The following is an 18,126-nucleotide window of genomic DNA, read 5'->3' on the forward strand; positions in this document are numbered from 1 at the left end:
ACTTCCCCTGGACGTCCCTAGCTCCAGCCAAGTGCCAGACTTCCCCTGGACGTCCCTAGCTCCAGCCAAGTGCCAGACTTCCCCTGGACGTCCCTAGCTCCAGCCAAGTGCCAGACTTCCCCTGGACGTCCCTAGCTCCAGCCCAGCACCAGACTCCCAAAGATTCTCCAGAATTCCCTAGCTCCAGCCCAGCACCAGACTCCCAAAGATTCTCCAGAATTCCCTAGCTCCAGCCCAGCACCAGACTCCCAAAGATTCTCCAGAATTCCCTAGCTCCAACCCAGCGCCAGCTTTCCCCAGATTACCCTAGCTCCAGCCCAGTGCGAGATTTCCCAGATTCCCCAGACTTCCCTAGCTTTAGCTCAGTGCCAGATTTCCCAGGCTTCCATAGCTCCAGCCCAGCGCCAGCTTCCCCCAGACTTCCCTAGTAGAAGGGCTGCTCAGTGGAATGTGAGGGAGATGTGTATCGTTTAATTGGACAGGGCGACTACTGACCGGGAACTCTGCCAAACAGAGCTTTTGGCCTAGATGTGTGTTTACAAACTTGTTACAGATAAGAAAGAGGGAGCGGGAGAAGACGGGGAGAATAAACGGAAAGGGAAAGGTGTGTGTGTGTGTGTGTGTGTGTGTGTGTGTGTGTGAGTGAGAGCGTGCGTGCGTGTGTGTGTGTGTGTGTGTGTGTGTGTGTGTGTGTGTGTGTGTGTGTGTGTGTGTGTGTGTGTGTGTGTGTGTGTGTGTGTGTGTGTGTGTGTGTGTGTGTGTGTGTGTGTGTGTGTGGCTCAGTTGGTAGAGCATGGCACTTGCAATGCCAGGATTGTGGGTTTGATTCCCGCTGTGTTTTTTCCACCCATACAAAATGTATCAATGCAGTACGTTTAGTTGCTTTTGATAAAAGTGTGTGCTAAATGGCATATCATTACATGGGAAGAACCAAATACACTGAAGGGAGACCTAGGAAAAAACATGGTTCCTAGTCCGGTGCATTGGCATTGCCAGAAATTCATTGGTGGGTGGGCTGCAGAAATGTAGGTGGATTATGAGCTGTCTTGTTTGCCAAATAAACAAATTAGGCACTGGTATGATGCATATACTGTAGCCATAAAAGCACAGTGACATACAGTGCATACGGAAAGTATTCAGACTCCTTTACTTTTTCCACATTTTGTTACCTTACAGCCTTATTCTAAAATGGAGAAAATTATTATTTTTCCTCATCAATCTACACACAACACCCCATAAACAGGTTTTTAGATATGTTCTCAAATGTATATCAAAAAAGCCTTATTTACCTAAGTATCCAGACCCTTTGCTATGAGACTCGAAATTGAGCTCAGGTGCATCCTGTTTCCATTGATCATCTTTGAGTTGTTTCTTCAACTTGATTGGAGTCCACCTGTGGTAAATTGGACATGATTTGGAAAGATTCACACCTGTCTATATAAGATCCCACATTTGACAGTGCATGTCAGAGCAAAAACCAAGCCATAAGGTTGAAGGAATTGTCCCTAGAGCTCCTAGACAGGATTGTGTCGAGGCACAGATCTGGGGAAGGGTACCAAAAAATGTCTGCTGCATTGAAGGTCCCCAACAACACAATGGCCTTCATCATTCTTAAATGGAAGAAGTTTGGAACCACCAAGACTCTTCCTAGAGCTGACCGCCCGGCCAAACTGAACAATCATGGTAGAAGGGCCTTGGTCAGGGAGGTGACTAAGAACCCGATGGTCACTCTGACAGAGCTCCAGAGTTCCTCTGTGGAGATGGGAGAACTTTCCAGAAGAACAACCATCTCTGCAGCACTGAACCAAATCAGACCTTTTATGGTAGAGTGGCCAGACGGAAGCCACTCCTCAGTAAAAGGCACATGACAGTCTGCTTGGAGTTTGGCAAAAGTCACCTAAAAACTCTCAGACCATGAGAAACAAAATTCTCCGTTCTGATGAAACCAAGATTGAACTCTTTGGCCTGATTGCCAAGCGTCACGTCTGGCGGAAACCTGGCACCATCCCTACGGTGAAACATGGTGGTGGCAGCATCATGTTGTGGCGAGGTTTTTCAGCGGCAGGGACTGGGAGATTTGTCAGGATCAAGGGAAAGATGAATGGAACAAAGTACAGAGAGATCCTTGATGAAAACCTTCTCCAGAGCGCTCAGGACCTCAGACTGGGGCGAAGATTCAGCTTCCAACAGGACATTGACCCTAAGCACACAGCCAAGACAACGCAGGAATGACTTCAGGACAAGTCTCTGAATGCTCTTGAGTGGTCCAGCCAGTGCCCGGACTTGAACCCGATCGAACATTTCTGGAGAGACCTAAAAATTGCTGTGCAACGACGCTCTCCATTCAACCTGACAGAGCTTGAGAGGATCTGCAGAGAAGAATGGGAATGTCATATCCAAGAAGACTCGAGTCTGTAATAACTGCCAAAGGTGCTTCAAGAAAGTACTGAGTAAAGGGTCTGAATATTTATGTAAATGTGATATTTCAGTTTAAATGTATTTATTTTTATTAGCAAAACTTGAAGAAAAAAAAAATGTAACAAAATGTGGAAAAAGTTAAAGGGTCTGAATACTTTCCGAATGCGCTGTATGCCTCAATGCAGTCATATTCGTGGTTTATTGGGGGTGTGGCTTTCAGTTAGTTATTTTTGTCAACTGTTCCTGTGAGAGTGAATGTCATCCCAAGTCATGAGTTCTGTTATACTTCATGAAATCTGAGTAACCCAGTGCACTGCTTGCTGTCAATTCTATCTGATGGTGTTTGTATGTTTAGATAAAAAGACAGACAAATAATGTCCTGTTTGGAACACTGGAAATTAAAGGGCATAATTTTGTTTTTTAAATGAATAAATACAAATATTTATTTTTTGCTCAATCTGAGTGTGTGGGCCTGGCTTTATTGGCCTGGCTCCCCGGTAGTTGGGTGGGCCCCGTGCCTATACCCCTGGACCGGTTTATATGAGGCTTGAGTGGAGATTGACAGAAAAGGGAAGAAGGGGTGGGTAGAAGTGGAGGAGAGAAAGTGAGATGTGGAGGAGAGTGAGAAGTGGAGAAGAGGGGAGAGAGTGTGAGAAAAGGAGCGAAAGAAGGAGAGAAGGAGTGAGTGAACTGGAGGAGCTTGATTTGCTGATGGAGATCTAACATCAACATACCCTAGTGGTCTCTAATCCTGAGACTTGGACAAATGGTATGAGTGTCGCCTCAAATGGAACCCTATTCTATTTATAGGGCCCATAGTGCACCATTTCTTACCAGAGCCATATGCAGGGAATAAAGTACCATTAGAGATGTACTCATGTGCTGTTTCTCAAATGACAAATCAGACCCACTTGACTTGTGCAACTCTCCTTACAGATGGACTAACAGTAGTTAGTTAGCACTAAACAAATCACTACCAGGAAGCCTTTATAGAGGGGGGTTTCCAAGGATTTCTGAGACATTTCTGAGAAAACACACTGAAGCCTTTGATGAGTCAGAGTGACTGTGTGTGTCAGCCAGGGAGAGGATGAAGTACAGATATCCTGTGTGTGTCAGCCAGGGAGAGGATGAAGTACAGATATCCTGTGTGTGTCAGCCAGGGAGAGGATGAGTACAGATATCCTGTGTGTGTCAGCCAGGGAGAGGATGAAGTACAGATATCCTGTTTGTGTGCGCATGACCGGTGTGCATGTGGGTGTAACTAGTGTAACTAGTCAAATTAAGTGTGTGTGTGGTCTCGGGTTATCGTCGGAGCATCCTTGAGAGTATCTCCACACATATCCAGATGAAGCACGGCAGTCATTCAAATAAATAAACATCACTAAAGAACGAAGGGAACTGTACAGCAGAGGAGGCTGGTGGGAGGAGCTTTAGGAGGACGGGCTCATTGTAATGGCTGGAATAGAGTGGTACCAAACACATGTTTACAATGTGTTTGTCTCCATTCTATTGATTATAGGAGGAACGTTTTGACAGACGTGGTCCATGTTTACAATGTGTTTGGCTTCATTCAAACGTTTTGACAGACATGGTCCATGTTTACAATGTGTTTGTCTCCATTCTATTGATTATAGGAGGAACGTTTTGACAGACATGGTCCATGTTTACAATGTGTTTGGCTTCATTTGAACGTTTTGACAGACATGGTCCATGTTTACAATGTGTTTGTCTCCATTCTATTGATTATAGGAGGAACGTTTTGACAGACATGGTCCATGTTTACAATGTGTTTGGCTTCATTCTATTGATTATAGGAGGAACGTTTTGACAGACGTGGTCCTTTATCAGCAGTATCATGTGTTTAATAAGTAGTCATAGGCTGAATAGTATACCGACCATAAAACATAGGCAATGTCTTGCCCTGTACTGCTTCCATCTCTGCCACTGCGGACAGGTCTTCATTGTAAATATGAATTTGTTCTTAATTGACCTACATGTATAAATTAAGGCTAAATAAGGTAGGTAGCTGGCACACACACACACACACAAGTTGTTTATTTTGACTGAATTAGCGTTTCTAGGGCATTGGGAAAACACACCCATTACACATCCGCATGGGTACACACGCACAAATACACTCAGGTCTTACATTTGAGAATAGTTGTGTTTTACAGTCAGGGGTGGTGGGAGGTAGCTGAACCCTGGTGGTGCTGTGGGAGAGAGAGTTAATAATGATGATGATGGTGGGAGGTGGCTGAACCCTGGTGGTGCTGTGGGAGAGAGAGTTAATGATGATGATGGTGGGAGGTGGCTGAACCCTGGTGGTGCTGTCGGAGAGAGAGTTAATGATGATGATGGTGGGAGGTGGCTGAACCCTGGTGGTGCTGTGGGAGAGAGAGTTAATGATGATGATGGTGGGAGGTGGCTGAACCCTGGTGGTGCTGTGGGAGAGAGAGTTAATAATGATGATGATGGTGGGAGGTGGCTGAACCCTGGTGGTGCTGTGGGAGAGAGAGTTAATGATGATGATGGTGGGAGGTGGCTGAACCCTGGTGGTGCTGTGGGAGAGAGAGTTAATGATGATGATGGTGGGAGGTGGCTGAACCCTGGTGGTGCTGTGGGAGAGAGTTAATGATGATGATGTGTGGGTGTATTCTTGACGTTGGCTCCTGCCCTGCCCCTAGGGGCCCCAGTGGCATGGCAGCTTGTTTGTTGTTATTATCAGTGACCCCTAGAGCCGGGGCTCCTGTGTTAAGTGAGGCCTGAATTGTTCATCTCTCTGTAGGAGATGGCTTTGTTATGGAAGGTTTGGGAATCACTTCCTTTTAGGTGGTTGTAGAATTTAATGGCTCTTTTCTGGATTTTTATAATTAGCGGGTATCGGCCTAATTCTGCTCTGCATGCATTATTTGGTGTTTTACGTTGTACACGGAGGATATTTTTGCATAATTCTGCATGCAGAGTCTCAATTTGGTGTTTGTCCCATTTTGTGAATTATTGGTTGGTGAGCGGACCCCAGACCTCACAACCATAAAGGGCAATGGGTTCTATAACTGATATTTTAAGTATTTTTAGCCAGATCCTAATTGGTATGTCAAATTGTATGTTCCTTTTGATGGCCATGTCTCTCAGATCGTTCAGAGCTTTGTGGAAGTTACCTGTGGTGCTGATGTTTAGGCCAAGGTATGTATAGTTTGTGTTCTAGGGCAACAGTGTCTAGATGGAATTTGTATTTGTGGTCCTGGCGACTGGACCTTTTTAGGAACACCATTATTTTGGTCTTACAGAGATTTACTGTCAGGGCCCTGGTCTGTCAGAATCTGTGCAGAAGATCTAGGTGCTGCTGTAGGCCCTTCTTGGTTTGTGACAGAAGCACCAGATCATCAGCAAACAGACATTTGACTTCAGATTCTAGTAGGGTGAGGCCGGGTGCTGCTGACTTTTATTCTAGTGCCCTCGCCAATTCGTTGATATATATGTTGAAGAGGGTGGGGCTTAAGCTGCATCCCTGTCTCACCCCACAGCCCTGTGGGAAGAAATGTGTGTTTTTTGCCTATTTTAACCGTACACTTGTTGTTTGTGTACATGGATTTTATAATGTTGTCTGTTTTCCCCCAACACCACTTTCCATCAATTTGTATAGCAGACCCTCATGCCAAATTGAGTCGAAGGCTTTTTTGAAATCAACAAAGCATGAGAAGACTTTGCCTTTGTTTTGGTTTGTTTGTTTGTCAATTAGGGTGTGCAGCGTGAATACGTTGTCTGACGTTTGATAATTTGGTAAAAAGCCAATTTGACATTTGCTCAGTACATTGTTTTCACTGAGGAAATGTATGAGTCTGCTGTTAATGATAATGCAGAGGCTTTTCCCAAGGTTGCTGTTGACGCATGTCCCACGGTAGTTATTGGGGTCAAATTTGTCTCCACTTTTGTGGATTGGGGTTATCAGTCCTTGGTTCCGAATATTGGGGAAGATTCCAGAGCTAAAGATGATGTTAACAATTTAAGTATAGCCAATTTAAATTTGTTGTCTGTATATTTTATCATTGTCAAGGTGTGCGCTACTGGAGAAGTCGGGTGCAGGAGAGCAGAGAGTTGTGAACAGGCGCACACTTTATTTCGGTAGAGGCAATAAACAGACAGACGCCACTGCGTCAACCTCCAGCCAAAGGTACAAGTCACAAAAATGATCAAATGTTATACAATAAACATCCTTCGTGGAAAAACATCGGAACAACGGGGAAAAACCCAGCCTGGCGCGTACACACGAAACACGTAACAAAAAACAATTTCACACATAAATACATGCAGTGTGATTGGGAATGTAAACCAGGTGTGCAGGGAACAAACAAAATCAAATCAAATCAAATTTATTTATATAGCCCTTCGTACATCAGCTGATATCTCAAAGTGCTGTACAGAAACCCAGCCTAAAACCGCAAACAGCAAGCAATGCATGTGAAAGAAGCACGGTGGCTAGGAAAAACTCCCTAGGAAAAACTCCCATGAAAAGCCAAAAACCTAGGAAGAAACCTAAAGAGGAACCAGGCTATGAGGGGTGGCCAGTCCTCTTCTGGCTGTGCAGGGTGGATATTATAACAGAACATGGTCAAGATGTTAAAATGTTCATAAATGACCAGCATGGTCAAATAATAATAATCATAGTAGTTGTCGAGGGTGCAACAAGCACGTCCGGTGAACAGGTCAGGGTTCCATAGCCGCAGGCAGAACAGTTGAGACTGGAGCAGCAGCACGGCCAGGTGGACTGGGGACAGCAAGGAGTCATCATACCAGGTAGTCCTGAGGCATGGTCCTAGGGCTCAGGTCCTCCGAGAGAAAGACAGAAAGAGAGAATTAGAGAGAGCATATTTAAATTCACACAGGACACCGGATAAGACAAGAGAAATACTCCAGATGTAACAGACTGACCCTAGCCCCCCGACACATAAACTACTGCAGCATAAATACTGGAGGCTGAGACAGGAGGGATCAGAAGACACTGTGGCCCCATCCGATGGAACAATGAAAAATGGAGCGGCGATGGCTAGAAAGCCGGTGACGTTGACTGCCGAACGCTGTCCGAACAAGGAGAGGAGCCGACTTCGGCGGAAGTCGTGACAATCATTTCATTAAGGATACCATCAACACCACATGCCTTTTTGGGTTGGAGGGTTTTTATTTTGTCCTGTAGCTCATTCAAGGTAATTGGAGAATCCAGTGGGTTCTGGTAGTCTTTACTGTTGATTCTAAGATTTGTATTTGATCATGTATATGTTTTTGCTCTTTGTTATAGAGCCAAAAAGAATGGAGAAGTGGTTTACCCATTCATCTCCATTTGGATAGATAATTCTTCGTGTTGTTGTTTAGTGTTTTCTAATTTTCCCAGAAGTGGTTAGAGTCTATGGATTCTTCAATTACATTGAGCTGATTTCTGACGTGCTGTTCCTTCTTTTTCCGTAGTGTATTTCTGTATTGTTTTAGTGATTCACCATAGTGAAGGCGTAGACTCAGGTTTTCCGGGTCTCTATGTTTTTGGTTGGACAGGTCTCTCTCTGTCCCACTTTCTATCTGTTTGTGTCTGTCTTTTTCTCTCTCTTTTGCTTGCTATTTCCTTCTGGCCTGTCATGTCTGCCAACAAGATGGATATCTCCACTACAAATGTACCACTCTACATCTCCAAGGGTGCACTTGGGCTAGTGCCATTCACATATGCACAGCATCAGGAATCTTGCTTAGATATTACAACATATAGCTTGAATTTAATAATTTACCTGATTTCTTTGTCCTTCTGTCTCTGTATCTCTGCCTTTCTCTCTCCGTCTCTGTCTTGAACTCGGTGAGGATGTCTCTTTCTGTCTCTGTCTTTGTCTCTTGTCTCTGTTTTTTAACTTCTGTAAGTGAGAATTTGTCAAAGACCATCAAAAATCTCTCTTCTCTCTCCCTCCTCCCCACTCTCTCTTTCTTTCACTTTCCCTCTCTCTCACCTCCCTCTCTCTCACCTCCCTCTCTCTCGCTGTCCCCCCTCATTTTTCTCTCTCTCTCTCTCTCTGATTTAATCGGGGTTGTTTATCGATGTGATGGTGTGATTGGTATGGAGAAAAGCTGGGTGCATAACTGACAGAGGTTGTTTATTGTCTGTCTGTCTCCAGGAGGTTGTCTCTCTGCCAGGCTCTGACCTTCATCTGCCTGCTGGTCTCTGCCATCTGCCTGTCCTCCCAGCCCAGCGTAAGTTAGTTCTGTCTTCTTCACTCCCTTCTCCAGCACACCTCATTAACACTGATAGACATGTCCACAGCGCCTACTGAGGGCTGGGTTTCACATCGCTAAAGAAGTTTCTTATTTCTCTCCACAGCCCTGCTGCACAGCCGCGAGAGAGTAACAATTATCCAGTATATGTGTGAACGAACAGAATTTGTCAAATTAAGCACTTAACTGTTCTGCGAGCGTGTGATTTCATGTTGTCAAGATAACACTACTAAATAATGAATATTAACACTTTCGCTAGGAAAGCTTTTGGAAACATTAAACAAGAATGTTTTGATTCACCTCAACACCTACTGACTGGATGCCCACGGTTTTGAGTCAGTTCATGAAAGTCCCCACAATGCTACATTAATGGGACATTTCCAATCATCCCCCTGAAATGGCTGACGTGAAATTAAATTGAACCCATCCTGGCTGGACGCTTTATAAACTCATAGGCCCAATTCAGTAGCCTGCTCCCAGATCTGTTTGTGCGGTCTTGCCAACTCCTATTGGCTTGACAATGACCATAGGAGTTGGCAAGACAGCAGAAACAGGTCTGAGAACAGGGCCTGTTAGGAGAACAGTCCTAAATGACTAAAATGTAAAATTAGTCAGATGCTCTAATCTGTGCGAAGAAAGTTTGCGTACCAAATGGCACCCTATTCCCTATATAGTGCACTACTAACCCTAATCCTCTGGGCCCTGGTCAAAAGTAGTGGCCTATATAAGGAATAGGGTGCCTGTTCTCCAGTGTTTCCCTGAGGAAAATCCAGGTCATTTAGATAATATAGAAATCAAAGTGCTCCAACTAGTATCAGATGTGATGAGGGGTCCTGCTGGCACGGCTACTGAGGTTCTGAGGTTCTGGAAGAAAGGAGCTGATTGGAATGTTTGTGTAGCGTTTAGCCTGCTAATGAAGGCGGGGACGGCGGCATGTTCCTATAGGGCTGGTAGTTGCTCTCCATCTCTCTCCCATCTGGGCACGCTCTAATTGCTGCGTTGCCCCTCGCTTCTCCTTCAAGCGGAGCGGCCATCTTTCATCACTGTTTGTCTGGTTGCCAGGGAGAGCCTGAGGGTAAGGAGGCTTTCCTGACACACGTACACACACACCCCTCACACTCCCCCACACACCTCCTCCTGACATCCCAAATAGTCCTCTGTCCACCCCCCCCTTAAACAAAGCTGTGTTTTATTAACATGCCTTTCTCTTGGAATTCCATCCAGTCCTTCCGTTCTGTCCCTCCGTCAGAGACGTTAAAGCCAAGTGCCTTCCTCTCTAGTTTCCCTCAGAATGTTGACACACAGACAGGCCGGTTTAAAACGCTGGTCCCACTAAATGTGGCAGCAAAACTGAACTTGAGGTTGAATTTACAGCCTTGTTAACACTATCTGTTGGTCCTGGACTCTTTCTTTCCTTCTTTCACTCTTACTCTCTCTCTCTCTCTCACACACACACACACACTACCCTCAGGTGGCAGAGGCAGTCAACCATTGCCCAGCCATGTCCGATAACCCTCAGCCAATCACCAGTGTCATTCCTCTGACTGACTGGGCTATAGTGAAAAGGGGAGTGATTAAATGGAGCACTTTACAGGTTTTTGTCCGACTAAGGTAGGCATGTGCCAAACTCTTCAAGTCAACTAAGGTGAAATCATGTCATGGGCGGGATCTGAACCCGGGTCACCCACGGTAGAGACCAAAGTCTCAAATCAAAGTTTATTGGTCGCATATTTTATAGAGGTTGCAGTGAAATGCTTAAGTTACTAGCTCCTAACAATGCAGTATCATGTCAAACAAGTACACAAATAATAAACAAGATATAACAAATAAATAAAAAACACAGCAGGAAATCAAGACTATAGAGTATTTTGGTCAGATCATTTAATAAAAAATGATTACTAAATACATTTTAATCCCACTTTGTAACACAACAAAATTTGGAAAAATCAAGGGGTATGAATACTTTCTGAAGGCACTGTAGATGTATGTGAATGATGTGTGTAGACAATATGGACAGTATCTGAATAGAAAGGTGTGTGTGTGTGTATAGCAGTGGTTATATAGGATGAGCCATGACTAGAATACACTATATACATGTTAATTGGCTAAAACAGTATGTAAACATTATTAAAGTGACCAGTGTTCAATGACTCTATGTACATAGGGCAGTGATCTCTAAGGTGTGGGGTAGAGTACCCGGTGGTAGTTGGCTAGTGACCGTGTCTGAGGTTCAGGGCAGGGTACTGGGCCGGTTAGTAGTGACTCTCGGTCCCAGATTTGATGGTCCTAGTCTCTTGATGCACCTGTACTGTCTCCTCCTTCTAGATGGTAGCGGGGTGAACAGGCCGTGTCTCGGAGGGCTGAGGTTCTTGATCTTCTTGGCCTTCCTGTGACAACGGGTGCTGTAGATGTCCTGGAGGGTAGGCAATGTGCCCCTGATGAAGCATTGGGCTGACTACACCACCCTCTGGAGAGCCCTGCAGTTTCGGGCGATGCGATTGCCGTACCAGGCGGTGATACAGCCCGACAGGATGCTCTCAATGGTGCAAGTTTGTGAGGGTCTTGGGGGCCAAGCCAAATTTTTTCAGCCTCCTGATGTTGAAGAGGCGCTGTTGCGCCTTCTTCACCACACTGTCTGTCTGTGTGAAGAGACCATTTCAGGACACCAGTGATGTGCACACCGAGGAACATGAAACCTTTTACCCTCTCCGTCGATGTGGATGGGGGTGTGCTCTCTCTGCTGTCTCCTGTAGTCTACGATCAGCTCCTTTGTTTTGTTGACGTTGAGGGAGAGGTTATTTTCCTGGCACCACTCCACCAGCGCTCTCACCTCCTCCCTGTTGGTGGTCTCGTCATTGTTGGTAATCAGGCCTACCACTGTTGTGTTGTCAGCAAACCTGATGGTTGAGTTGGAGACGTGCCTGGCCACACACTCATGGGTGAACAGGGAGTACACCGTTATAGACTTGACATTGATTTTGAAGTCGCAGGCAGGGCCACCTCATCACCAGACCATGAACCTGTGGCGTGTTGCTACACACAGGTGCTGGGCAAAAATGCACTATGTATAAAGAAAGGCCAGCACACTGTATAATGCTGCTCCCCTGTGCTTTATCCATCCACCATGTTACACAAACAACAATTCAACTTTGTGGAAGTCTTTATTCTCTTATCTTAACTCTTACCAGAGTCTTACCTGAGTCATTCAGATGCATCAAAATTATACACTTGAAAAACAACAATCTACCTTGATAAAGGTGTGAATAGAAATGGTGTGAATTACGTTTTGTATCTGCTTCCTTTTCTGTATGAGTAGAACTGTTGATCCACGATGTCCTGTCCATGTACGAATGTTCCATCTACAAGACAAAACTGATCCTATATCAGCACAGTTCTCCTGAATCTTCTCTGGGATTAGTTTATGCGCATGTTCCTACAGCCACAAATCCACAATCTAGTCTAACCGCTAAGTAAACCTAGTGTTAATTTAGGATCCGTCTTCCCTTTTTGAATCCCAATGAATAAGATTACATAGACGGGGGACCTGATCCTAGATCAGCACTCCTACCCTGAGACGTCCATCCATTCTGGTATCCAGGTCAACCTGATTACCTATAAGCCACTCTGAGAGCATTCAATTCAGAGGTCTTGTGGTTAGACTATCCGCCTTTTTAAATTGATTTTATATTTAACCTTTATTTAACTAGTCAAATTCTTATTTACAATGACAGCGTACCCCAGCCAAACCCAGACAACGCTGGGCCAATTGTGCGCCGCCCTATGGGACTCCCAATCACAGACAGATGTGACAGCCTGGATTCGAACCAGGGACTTTTGCACTGAGATGCAGGACCTTAGACCACTGCACCACTCGGGAGTCCAAGTAGTGATTGAGATTGGAAGGTTGTGGGTTTGTTTCCTGGTCGAGTCATACCAAAGACTCTAAAAACCGGGGCTCTCTGCTTGGCACTCAGCAGTAGGGAGATAGTTTGGCGGTAAGGCCCTGCGACAGACTAGCATAGCATCCTGTCCAAGGGGTGTACATCAAGCTCCCTCACACTACGGAAATAGGAGATGGGCTCCTGTCCTATGGGCTGTTTTGGCTCGGACAAAGATGACTTATTTACTCTGTAGAAGTGAAGGGGATTCCTGATTCGCTGTACCTTACCTTAAATCACCTCTCCCAGAATAAATTGAGGGATAAGGGGATAATAAAGGGGATTGGGGGGTGTTTGGAAAGGTCAGAGGTTGTTTTCATTCATCTAGAATGCCGGGCCTTCCTATCTCCAACTTTATCGATGCTAATTTAACTGGCGGTGGTGGTAACTCCAGGTCATCCTGCCATGGACCATATGATGGAGTGTGTAATGTAGTCCTCTAGACTATTCACTCCTGAACCTTAACAGAGGGAAACCTGACTGACTTTGGGGCCGATTTCCAATCCACTCACTTGGCCCTTAGTGACTCCCCTCCCCATTGACCTGAAAATACCTGATTAGTATAGAAATAATATGGCCTAAACTCCACCCAGGGCTAGGGCTCTCAGAGAGATAGGTGGCGATATAATCATTTTGCTTACAGCTATGCACAACAAGGGAACTGATTGATCTGAAACCGGGCCAATAGTAGCCAACCAGGAAGTCAGACAGGGTGAACACACACCTTTGGCACGGGTGTCAACCACGTACGTGCACAGCAATGCTTTCAGTAGAAGTGGATATGTTTGTCAGTTAGTGATACATATTAATGTGTACTATAAGTGAAAGGTTTTGAAGCCCATGCTCTGCTTCCTGATGAAAGATAAGATGGATCACTGCCAGTTTAAATCCACCTCCAGGGAAACCCTGGAATGCTTTTGAAAATTAACCTTTTAGTTCTCTCATCATTTTGTTGTTTGGCTGTGTTTACAGTTGTCACATAGGGGTGAAGGTACACACACACACACACACACACACACACACACACACACACACACACACACACACACACACACACACACACACACACACACACACACACACACACACACACTCTTGAAATAGATTTATGTGATGGAGATGAAGTTTTTATAGACAGCACTAAACAACTGGCTTCCCAAAGGTGATCTTGTTGACAGGTAGCAGGGTGTGTACACACACACACACACACACACACTACACCCCTTTCACACATTCATGGCATTTACCTCACCTATACCTCGCTTTCACCCCCTCCCTCTCTCTCTCACACACACACACACACACACACACACACACACACACACACACACACTACACCCCTTTCACACATTCATGGCATTTACCTCACCTATACCTCGCTTTCACCCCCTCCCTCACACACACACACACACACACACACACACACACACACAGTGTGATATGTTAAATACTTATCCAGGCATTGTAAGATCTGGTATGCATCTGCAATGTAGTCGGGCATGAACTCAACCTTTATGAATATGGGCCCAGAGCTCCACAATGGGGAGAGAGTTGTTTGATTTATTCTGGCAATACATGTTCATGCTCAATCATTTGGAATGAATGTACTGCTTTAATCATAATATGTGAGTGGTAATAACGGAAACTGATTTGACTGTTGTCTAAGTGTATTGTTGAATGACCAAATCAATCAGCCAATCGTTCAATCCAAAGTGACGTATCTTCTAAGGAATCATAATTGGGGCCCTAGAGAATCCATTCTCCAACCAATAAGCTAATGACCTTGGCCCTTTGGGATCAGTTCTGTAGGAATCAATGAATAATCAGTTGATGCAGAGTGCTGTTTGTAATGTATGTGAACCATTAGAAATATATCAATAGATAGAGTCTAGTTTACTTTACGTCAATAAACGATGTTGACCTCTGACCTTCTGTGTCTCAGTCTTCCTGGGTGTCTGCGTGGGGTCCTTCAGAGGGTCGTTCAGCGCGTGCCCGACGACAGCTGCACTACAGGAACGAATGGGCCTCGTGGAATGGCTGGTCCGTGTGCTCGCGCTCATGTGGGGGAGGGGCCTCTGTGCGTATACGCACCTGCATCACCAGGTAAGAACCAGGGATGGTCCAATCACAACAGAGACCTGTTTCAAACAGGTTAATCCTCAAAAAATGTAAGTAAATGTCTTTGCATGCTGCTTTCTCTGTATTTGCTGTGGTCTATCTAGTAATAAAACATGAGAACACAATGACTACCACAAACTTTCCCATTCAAGTCAGATTTCTGTAATGGGATGACCAGTGGCCTTATTTAATGTACCCATAAGTGTACAGTCTTAAACTAAAAGTGCATTATCATAATTTTCACAATTTCACAGTATTATTCCAACCTTATTTTGAGGAAATATAAAACATAGAAAAAAGTAGTTTTTAACTGGACAGGGCCTAACATTTTGACCACAATGGCCCCAGTCAGATTTACTACTTCTCAAATGAAAACATTTGGCTGGAGGCTCATCCCTGTGTTCAGTAGGCTTACAGTAATCTCTGTTAAAGCAGAAGTAAAATCTCACGGAATTTGGTCAACTGCATGTTTAACTTCGGTGTTCATATATATTAGATATTGTAATTTCCAGCAAAAACCATGTCTCCCCCTGTTGCAAAAGGGAACTCTCTGGCAAAGCCCCCCCCCCTTCCGATCCACGAGGGCACAGGTGCGAAGCACTCGAGGCGAATCAGTTTAAGCATCGCCTTTTCCCAATCCTGATTCATCCAAATAACCAGTGACAAAAAAAAATAACTAATGCTGCTCGGATCTCACACATCCCATTCAGTCCTGGCAGATTCTCTCGGTCTACACACAGAATCTGCCCACGGGACATCAGGCTAACCGTAATAGCATTTATTTGATTGTTACACCATAGAACCCTCCTTATTTCTAAGTCATTGTCATTTTCATAAATGACTGAACTCTGTCCCAGGAACCCAGTTGGCGGACCATGTTCAGGAGACCCCAGACAATACAAGATCTGCAACACCAAGGTATGTGTCAACACGATGACATCACCACACAGGGAAACCAGTATGCTGTGTTTGCACGGCTATCATGCCAAGACCTACTGGCCCAATACAACATCCAGAATATCATGCAGCCAAGTGAGTGTCAAGCTTGTGTACAGCTCGCAATGGAAAACGGTTTAAAACATTTAGGAAAGGAACATTTAAAGGAGCATTTTGTTTTGGATGAGTCCAGGAAGTCCCTTTAGTCTAATTAGCACGTCCCTGGTCTCATCTGTTGAAGTGAGAACTCCTCTGACTCCTGCCATAGGCCTACATGACACGCTGGCAAGACAATGGATAAACACAACAGAACGAGGAGTTGGCTAAGTCACAAACAGATCTGTAACCCTGCGTCAGCCTTGTGTGTATGACAGGAATTTGTAACCTATCAATTTGTCACTTGTTGCTTTTTTTGGAGTTTGAGATTCCACTATGTGTTACAATCTCGTTGTAACTGTAACTTGTTGTCATGTGCTGTCTACTGCAGACCCCCATTCACGCTTTGCCACAAGACACAAGGGTTCGATTCCTGGTCCGCCCTAAAGTTACTTTCAACCCTGCATCATCCCTTTCTGATTTCTCCCTTTCTTCACTGTCTAAGAATAACCAAACCGAAGGAAAAATACATCTGTTCTCCTTAAAAAAAAATGTGTAATCAGGATCACAACTTTTGAATGATGGATTTCTATACTGAAAGGTCGATGCAGACTTTTGTATTGTTGTCAAACATTTTGAAACGATAAGCTAAGTGTGCTTCAGGGCTGATAACAAATTTGGTTCAGTGAATGTGAACTGTGCTGTTACTATATTTAACTAAGCAGGTATGCTGTCTGGGCGTGATCAGTTTCACTGAAACATGAACCTGTCACTCTTGTACTGTACACAAGTTGAGCTCCTGATACTTTAGATGTGCCAAGTGAACCTGCAACCACAACACTTCAATAACACTTACATTTACATTTTACATATTTAGCAGACGCTCTTATCCAGAGCGACTTACAGTAGTGAATGCATACATTTCATACAATTTCATACATTTTTTTTTTTCTGTGCTGGCCCCCCGTGGGAATCGAACCCACAACCCTGGCGTTGCAAACACCATGCTCTACCAACTGAGCTACAGGGAAGGCATACTATATGAACAGTACATATGCTTCTATCTGAGTCCCATAAATAGATAGATACAACAGAGTTTTCATCTACACCCTCAGTGAATAGTATATTTTCATGGTATATATTCTTGAAGATATACCGTCCAAGACGTTGGTTACCTTGGAAGGTATACGGCGAGGATCCTCTGTCAGACGTATGGGTGTGTACATGTGTGTTTAGACAGTGAGTCAGTATTGGGTACAGTATATTAAACATATTAACATAAGGTGGTGAGGTGTGTTGAGGCATGCATGTGTGAGTGCATAGCACTGGGTAACCAGGTCTCTACTGTATATCTGTCTGCTGTAGGGGTGTGCTGGGGGCTCAGAGGACTTCAGGGAGATGCAGTGTTCTGCCTACAACGACAGACCGCTGGTGACTGGAAACAGTTACAGATGGACCACCTTCCATGGAGGTCGGTGAGGCATGATGTGTGTGCGTGTGTGTGCGCACACTAAATGTGGCATGTGTCTATTGGGAAATCTGCTTGTCATTTGGCCACATCTGTATTATGAGTTCAGTCCATACTCTCCACTGACCTGTTTCACCCTTTCCCCTCTGCACCCTACTCCCCCCCCCCTTCCTACCTCCTTCCCCGTTCTCCTACCTCCTTCCCCGTTCTCCTACCTCCTTCCCCGTTCTCCTACCTCCTTCCCCGTTCTCCTACCTCCTTCCCCGTTCTCCTACCTCCTTCCCCGTTCTCCTACCTCCTTCCCCGTTCTCCTACCTCCTTCCCCGTTCTCCTACCACCTTCCCCGTTCTCCTACCTCCTTCCCCGTTCTCCTACCTCCTTCCCCGTTCTCTTACCTCCTTCCCCGTTCTCCTACCTCCTTCCCCGTTCTCCTACCTCCTTCCCCGTTCTCCTACCTCCTTCCCCGTTCTCCTTCCCCGTTCTCCTTCCCCGTTCTCCTTCCCCGTTCTCCTTCCCCGTTCTCCTACCTCCTTCCCCGTTCTCCTACCTCCTTCCCCGTTCTCCTACCTCCTTCCCCGTTCTCCTACCTCCTTCCCCGTTCTCCTACCTCCTTCCCCGTTCTCCTACCTCCTTCCCCGTTCTCCTACCTCCTTCCCCGTTCTCCTACCTCCTTCCCCGTTCTCCTACCTCCTTCCCCGTTCTCCTACCTCCTTCCCCGTTCTCCTACCTCCTTCCATTCCCATCTGTCCTCCACCTGCTACTAGTTACCTCCTTCCATCAATTCAAATGTACAGTTCTTTTAAACCCTGTACTGCAGTACTACAGCTAGGAGAAATAGACTAGAATAGCCAGTAACGTGACTTTCTAGTAACTGTACTGGTTAGTTGTATGTGAGAGGTAATGTCT

At 45.2% G+C, this 18,126-nt stretch overlaps 1 protein-coding gene across 1 annotated transcript in view; it reads left to right on the forward strand.

The window, feature by feature from the left end:
* The window catches only part of LOC106562727 (ADAMTS-like protein 5), a 58,733-nt gene that overhangs the window by 18,602 nt on the left and 22,005 nt on the right, over positions 1-18,126 (forward strand). The window contains 4 exon segments of the mRNA XM_045689423.1: positions 8,568-8,643; positions 14,545-14,705; positions 15,578-15,638; positions 17,118-17,223. Of these exon segments, the coding sequence (XP_045545379.1) occupies positions 8,568-8,643; positions 14,545-14,705; positions 15,578-15,638; positions 17,118-17,223 (404 nt within the window).

The sequence above is a fragment of the Salmo salar genome, chromosome ssa11 (genome assembly GCF_905237065.1).
Source record: "Salmo salar chromosome ssa11, Ssal_v3.1, whole genome shotgun sequence".
In the NCBI taxonomy this organism is placed as follows: Eukaryota; Metazoa; Chordata; class Actinopteri; order Salmoniformes; family Salmonidae; genus Salmo; species Salmo salar.